The 7,738-nt window shown below is 43.3% G+C and overlaps 1 protein-coding gene across 1 annotated transcript; it reads left to right on the forward strand.

The window, feature by feature from the left end:
* Window positions 1–2,629: 2,629 nt before the first annotated feature.
* Window positions 2,630–7,738, forward strand: donson (DNA replication fork stabilization factor DONSON; the record flags this gene model as incomplete). Its single annotated transcript, XM_080851857.1, has 10 exons — window positions 2,630–3,049; window positions 3,414–3,494; window positions 3,602–3,808; window positions 4,079–4,257; window positions 4,728–4,906; window positions 5,238–5,337; window positions 5,597–5,734; window positions 5,998–6,196; window positions 6,729–6,944; window positions 7,490–7,738. 10 exons carry the CDS (start codon window positions 2,630–2,632, stop codon window positions 7,622–7,624), a joined length of 1,854 nt encoding a protein of 617 aa, XP_080707983.1. The 3' UTR covers window positions 7,625–7,738.

Below are 7,738 nucleotides of genomic sequence, written 5' to 3' on the forward strand. Positions count from 1 at the left end.
AATCAAATAGTCTTTATAAAAAGAGCAGCAGGACACCACCACCAACACCCACACAAATACCAGTGCAGTGTGTGCGTGCGTTTCTGAGGGAAATAAAGGGGGGGGGGGGGGGGACTAATTTCTAGCTGTGTGTTTGTGTGTCTGTGTGTGTTTGAGAGAGAGACAGGGTGTGTATCAGACAGACAGAGAGAGAGAGAGAGAGAGAGAGAGAGAGAGAGAGGGTATGAGAGATAGAGAGATAGAGAGACTAGGAGGCTTACTGTAACGCAACTTAACAACTTGGGTGTGTTTATATTAAACTGAAATAAAACATTCATTGCCCTTCAAATACATTTGATACTAATGTACAATGAACTGCCCCAAGAGAAGGAACAGTGAGGCACAGAATATCACAGACTGTGGCACAATACTACCACCTGGTGGACAGCTACTGCACACACAAGATGAGTTTCATCTTGATACTTCACTCATGCAGTTTCAGTGCTAATGACAACCGACAAAATATAAGGGAAAGGGCCTAAATCACTGACAGTATATTTATATGCATAAAGTGTTCTATATGTACTGACATTTTTTTCAATTATCATTTCAATTAAAGCAAGGGTGAAAGGTGCCTGACTAAATCACATTCATCAACAAAAGAAGGGGGAAAGTAGGCCTACCATATTCTGCCCAACACATAAAAAGAGAAAAAAATCAATAGGCATTTTGCTGACATCTTCACTAGATGTGACGGTCATTAATCACAACAGTGATGGCATGGCAATGACAAACAGCAGGATATTAAATTATTTTAGTTGTTGACGGGACTTCGCCCTGCACACCATGTCGCCATGTCATAACCCACTTTCTAACACACTTGAGTCTATGTGCAAAAAAAATCAAAAATCAAATGCGCCCTGACTACATTCATTATGAGATGGCTCTACAAGACTTATAGACTATATATGTTTTCTGCTTTAAAGGCACCCAGTGCAACTTTCGAGGCTTAAAAATAAACATTCAATTTCTAGTCTTTTTTACATTCAAGGAGCAAAGATGAGACCTCGTTGTGTGGTGAGAACTGATAGAAAATCGATATTAACAACAATCGCCGCCATATTCTTTATTTTTTGTGACCCACAATAAATAAAGCAGGATTCCAGTCAACGGAAAAATTGACTCTCCCCACTGGCGATTGTTGTTGTTTACGATTTTCTATCAGTTCTCACCACACAACGACGTCTCATCTTTGCTCCTTGAATGTCGATATGTAATGGTATGGAGTTATTGAAACTTACTACGTGTAAAAAAGACTAGAAATTGAATGTTTATTTTTCATTGAATGTTTATATAAAGTTGCACTGGGTGCTTTTAAGCACTTTGAGCTTCATGTATATCAAGATTAGGAGACAGCATTGGTGCTACAACATTTATACAACCAAAACATTGCTTCATCAGAATTGCTATGTGACTGAAACCTAAGCTTTTAGCCAACAGTTTTCTCTTCCTGACATTCTCATCACCAGTGGTGTGAAGTAACTAAGTACATTTACTCAAGTACTGTACTTCAGTATGCTACTTTACACTTTCACCACACTGCATCTCAGAGAGAAATATTTTCTGCTCCACACTTCATTTATCTCACAGCTACTTACTTCTTTAAAGGTGAAGATTTTACACAATGGATAATCTAACACGCTTTCAAAAATACAACACATTGTTAAAGATGAATCCAAAGGTTTCCAGCCTTTTCGGCTTCTGACATTTTAGCAAAAAGCATTGTGTAGTCGGGGTCACATTTCAGATGTTAACAGCTCCACCAATGAGTGATTCCCTCCTAAACTTCTCACTTCCATAAATGATCTTCACTTCAAATTATCCCAATTATCAAATTATCCCACCAAAAATCAAAGAATAGACAAAAGTAAAACAAGTGAAAACAGATTTGGGTATAAGAATTTAGTTATTTCTTCTTTCCTCTCAGGCCCCCTCAGGTGTCCCTGTAAAACTGAATATTAGAAGTTAGAACAGTATCATGCTGCTTACACCAAGATGCTTCAGTATTAATGATCAAATTATTTCCTATATAATAATATATCAGTCAGAGGGACATTACCAGTACTTTTACTTTAGCCTAATTGGCCAATAGCCTAAACATGATTCTGATTCTGATTCTGATTACCTACAATTGGCTGCTTATGTCTTTTTACTTCAGTAGGATTTTTCGTTCAGTAGGCTACTTTTACGTGTAATGGAATATTTTCACATTACTTTACCAATCTGAATACTTCTTCCACCACTGGTCAACAATAATGGTCAATCTACTCCAAGAGCTTTTGCCCAGAAATATCTGTTCTGGCTATCAACATGTCTTGAGAACACCTTGGAAGACCTGCTCCAACTACCTAGTAACATTTTCGCTTCTGTTTCCCCGTCTTTCTGAACGTTCTGACTACGCATGTCTGTAGTTGAGAGCCCGCCTCCAAATTTAAGCGGGCCACTGTGTCTCGCGCGAAAATTTGTATTGTGTCAAACGAGAACCATTGGCGGAAGAAAACATCAACAGAGCGCCGCGAGCAGTAACGTTAGTGTGCCTACTGTCTACGACAAATCTTCGGTTAAAGTTGCGTTATAGCTTATTGTTGCAATGGAGCAGGCCGGGTACTCGCCGGGTTTTAAGAAACCTTCTGATATTATGCGAATGAGAAGAAAGCGAGCACAGAGTGAGGGAGTAAGCCCCAGCGCCCGTGGATCTCTGTCAAGTCTCGGTTTACCTGTTCCTGGGACCCGTCCATTCTCACCAGGGCCAATGCTAAATGCGCCAAATCGCCCGGGTGGAGGCCTAAAACGAAGGAATCCTTTCGCAAACATAGAGAATACTTGCAACAGCCCAAAGAGGAGAGCAACTGTTCAATCCGAGGAAGATGTGGATGGTTTTTTAAGTTATAAAAAACGTGTCCCTGTCGAGGCAGACGGAGAGAACTCGGCAGATCACAAAATTAAGACTTCATTGTCCTACGTGGACCAGCTGGTACAAGAAGACAAACCAAGGGAAAAGTTGCTTAAGGTAACGTTAGATCGCTAAATAGTATGTAATATGAGCAGAGCAACCAATTCGCAATACTACATTTGTAACTTTTAAATGTAGGCTACGTTACTTATCAGGCTGGTTTATTTTAAAACAGGCGGGTGACGATAACATCTGACGTTAATATAACAAGACTTCTTCTTTGTATGTATGTAATGTAACCTTACTAGCACCAGCTAGGTGTAAAATAATAGGAAAATCCATGTATACAGCTGTACAGCTGGTGCTATAACCTGTCGGATTAGCTTTCGATAGTTAGCCGTTTTACCTCGTCTTGAAATGTGACGTTAGCTAGCAGCCTTTAAAGCACCGTTATTGACTATAACCATACAATATTTTCCAGGCTCCTATTACCGTCTCCGAAGATGATTCCCTATTTGAGGACGATTTGTTTGAACACGGCAAAACCATGGCCTTGGTTAAGGTAAATTGCTACTCGACTTTAAGTTACTAAATGTTCGCTACCCGTTCGCGTGTCAATCCCCCCCCTACTCGTACCATCTGTCGTTGACTGGACTCCCTCTTCTCTAGAGTCCCCAGAGTCATGCAGCTGTTGAAGATGCTCCTCCAGCAGATGAGTGTCCAGAATACCCCGCCGACTGGAGTCTGAAGACACGTCTGCTGTTTACCTCATCTCATGCCTTTTCATGGGCAGAACAACCAAAAGCACAGGAGGAGGCGCAGGGTTTGGCCCAGCACTGCAGGGCAGAGTATGCCTGTCTACCTCAGAACATACAGGTACTGGTTTCTCCCCCTCCCCCTAAACATGCAACCGATGTGATACAACATGACACATGCTGTCATTTCCTACAATCAGTTTAAAATAGTAAAAAAGTATGCAGGTCTTCCTCTCATTGTAAATACACACCTCTCTGTCTCTCTTTCTCTCTGTCTCTCTCTATATATATATCCCATATATATAGATATAGATTGATAGACAAATAGACACACAGAAACTACAAGGAACAGGAACTATTGGAGTGATTGACAGTGCATTTTTCTGTGTAGGAGCCTCGATCTTGTACGGAGCTGCGCTGTGGCTTTCAGCAGTCTCTGCAGTACTGGCAGCACCCATCCTTGCCCTGGCTCTCCCTGTTTCCACGGATCGCAGCTGAGCGCAGCTTTGCTGGCAAGAACTCGCCATGGAGCCAGGATGCAGAGCTGCAGCAGAGCATGATGCGCGAGTGGTGAGGAATATCTATTTGTTTGTCTTAAAAGTAGGGTAAGCAATACTGGAGAAATATTTCTGATATTGAAACTCAACAGCCAAACAAAACACCCCTGCCTTCAGTGCCCCTTAGGAGGTTCATCCCAAGGGCCAACACAGTGTGAATGTATTTTTCTCATAGTTGAAGCAAAACAAACATTATGATATAAAATGTCATCAAACAAATTACATGCAAGCACACTAACACAGCATCCAACACAGTGGAGTAAAGACCTGCGTGAGTTAGTTGTTTAGATTGCTTTTACAAAAGTACAGTGACTGAAGACAGAGTACAGTAGGTTTGCATCAGCTACACGTATAAGAAAGTTAGCGTTGCCTAGAATAGCATTCTGAATTATGCATCACTATTGCTACTCTAATCTCTCCACTCACTGTCATATTTCCGTGTGCTAAAAATGCCCTGGTCTTCCCCGTGCTCCTGTGCTGTAGGTCCGTGAGCCTGACGTCCTTGTACAGCCTGCTGAAGGCACGCCTGTGCCCCTTCTTCTACCTGTGCTCGTACCAGTTCACTGTGCTGTTTCGGGCCTCTGGCCTCAGCGGAGCTCCGGGCCTCACTGCACTGGTCTCGCCCACCACCAGGGGGCTCCGAGAGGCCATGAAAGCAGACGGTGAGAGACCACTAGCACCATCTGACACAGCATAGTAGAGACATACTTATGTTTGTGCCTTCTTGCATGCATACTGACATTCACCAACACACCAGGAATTAACTGGATATGTCCACTTGTCATCATCATCCCTGTTCTTTCCCATGTCCCTTCCACGATCTACACATTGATTGATGGGTTTATTTATTTTAAGCCTTGGAAAACAAGCACTCAACTGTGATCAAAGATTTTCATTGTAGACGTTGTTGTAGTTCAAATTCACAGTGGTGAATTAATTTGCAGTGAAGGAACAGATTTGTAAATGTGCGTGTGTGTGTGTGTGTGTATGTAGGGATTGAGTTCACACTGCCCCTACTGGAGGACAAGAGGAAGAGCAAGGACCACAGCGAGGAGTGTAAGCCCACTGAAGGAGAGGACCCACACAGCACAGCGTGAGTAACCATAGACATCAGGGTCTCTCTCTCTCTTTCTCTCTCTATGTCTCTCCCTCTCTCTTTCTGTCTCTCTCTCTCTCTCTCTCTTTCTGTCTCTCTCTCTGTCTCTCTCCCTCCTCTCTCTTGTCCCCTCTATTTCACTCTCCTATGCACACACACTCAAACATACAACTCCATCATAAAGTGATGTTATGCACTCACATATTCTGATTTTCCTTGTCTGGTCATAACTGTTTTGTTTTTTTTGTTGCAACAGGTCTGGAGAGCACAGTGACAAAGAAGCTGACAATGGTGAGGACGATGATGATGAAGATGATGATGGTGGCTTCTCCTGGCTGAAGGAGATGGGAGTTCAGGACCAAATCAAGAAGCCAGACTCTATCACCCTCAAACTGTATCCTTTTAGTGTTTGGGTGGGTTGTGTGTGTGTGTGTGTGTGTGTGTGTGTGTGTGTGTGTCTGAATGCACATGAATCATTTGAAGGGGGAACATCGGATACAAAAGGCCAACTTTGTGACAAAACGGGGATTAATACAGAACATTCATATGGAGAGACCACACGTCTCTTCCTCCTGTTCTGTTTAGGTTACTTAAATATTGAGCATCCATTTTGTGTCTGTAGTTCTTCAGTAACATCCCTTGACTAGCGTCCCCCAGTCATAAAGAGCGCAGCTCTGTGTGCTTGGACCACAAGCCCGAGTCTGTGGTGTTGGTGGAGGGAGTGCACACACACACGCTCATCAACTTCCTCATCAACTGCAAGAGCCTGGTGGCAGCAGCGGGTTCTCAGGCAGGCCTGCCACCCACCCTGCTGGCCCCCAGTGCCTTCAGAGGGGCCACGCTGCAGACGCTCAAGGTGAGGTTTAAACAAACACACACACACACACACACACACACACACACACACACACACACACATGCACCACACACACAGGAAAAACTGTACACATTGATACAATGGACCCGCTTAGATGTAGAGTATACACACAGGTGCTCCTCAAAGCATTCAGAGGGGGCCTACAGGGGATGCATTAGCTCACCCAGACACAAAATCCTACACACTTAGCAGATTCTAAGCCAAACTAAACTAGTGGGGTGGTCAGGTTTTCCTGTATTTGAAAATAAATCACACGTCTTTCGGGAGACTACCTTCATTATGCAGTTGAGGACTGTGGGCATGATTGGAGCACATAGGGGAGAATACACTTAAATGGAGATTTGTAAAAAAAAAAAAAAAAACTTGCGTGCGAATGGGAGAATACGGTCCATCAAGCCTAACACGCCTGGGGGCGATACCCACACATCCACTTTCTGGCGGGGCCATGCAGCCAGGTAGGATAGAAACTTTGATTTCCAACATTTGTATTCATTATGATTTCTGTCCATAGGCACGCAGTGTGAACGTTAAGACGCAAGTTCGGACGGGCTACCAGGATTTGTGCAGTCTGGAGGTGACGGGTCCCATAATGCCTCACTCTCTGCACATGCTCACTCAACTCCTGCGCGCTGCCCAGAAAGGGTCTTTCAGCGCTGGACTCAACACACACGAGCCCACGGCTGTCTTCAATGTCCCTGTCTGTAAAAACACAGAGCCTAAAGAACAGGTGAGATATCAGACGACCTCACACGAGTACACACATACTTAGATTAAAGTTAAGCATTTCGATCCCTTATTCAACAAATGTGAAGATCTAGAAGTAAAGAAAAGCAATATGGAAAACGTGGATGGATATGGTCATTATATTTAGTTTCCAAAACTATAAACATGTAGGTAACTAACTAAAAACATGTATCCTTACTAAAACAATGTGTCCATACTCTTTTTTTTTTTTTTTAACCACAGGTTGTTGAGATCTTGGTATCATTTTTTTTATAAAGTTTTTCTTTTTGCAAGGGTGACATGTGCAAATGTGCTGGCTTATGTTCTGAAACCAAAAAATTGGACTGGGTGTCAAAAGAGTGTTGGAAAAAACAGAAGCCTTCTTTCACTTTGCCATTTTGTATGTAACTCTCAAGTCCCACACACTTTGGGGCTTGACTGCTGCTCAGGTTGGATGACTGCCGTGCTGATGCAGTTCTACTCCTCCGCAGGTCTGTCTGTCTTCTCCCTTTACCAATGATTCACCGCTATTCCCCTCTTCATTTTCAGATTACGGCGGGAGCTCTCTCTGGGTGTGGTCTGTCCCAGGCAACCCTGCAGCAGGTTGTGGAGCCAGCGTCTCTGGGCAAGTCTGCCCTTCGCAATTTACACATGAGGAACTATGGGTACACCTGGAAAAGCTGAGACACCCTTAAAGGCACTCGTACATTTAGATTTTATCAACTAAGTTTTTACGTTCACACACACAAAGCCACCAGACACACAGACACACAAAGACACCACTTCATTCTCCATAGA

Source organism: Sprattus sprattus, assembly GCF_963457725.1.
Source record: "Sprattus sprattus genome assembly, chromosome: 14".
Taxonomy (NCBI): Eukaryota; Metazoa; Chordata; class Actinopteri; order Clupeiformes; family Clupeidae; genus Sprattus; species Sprattus sprattus.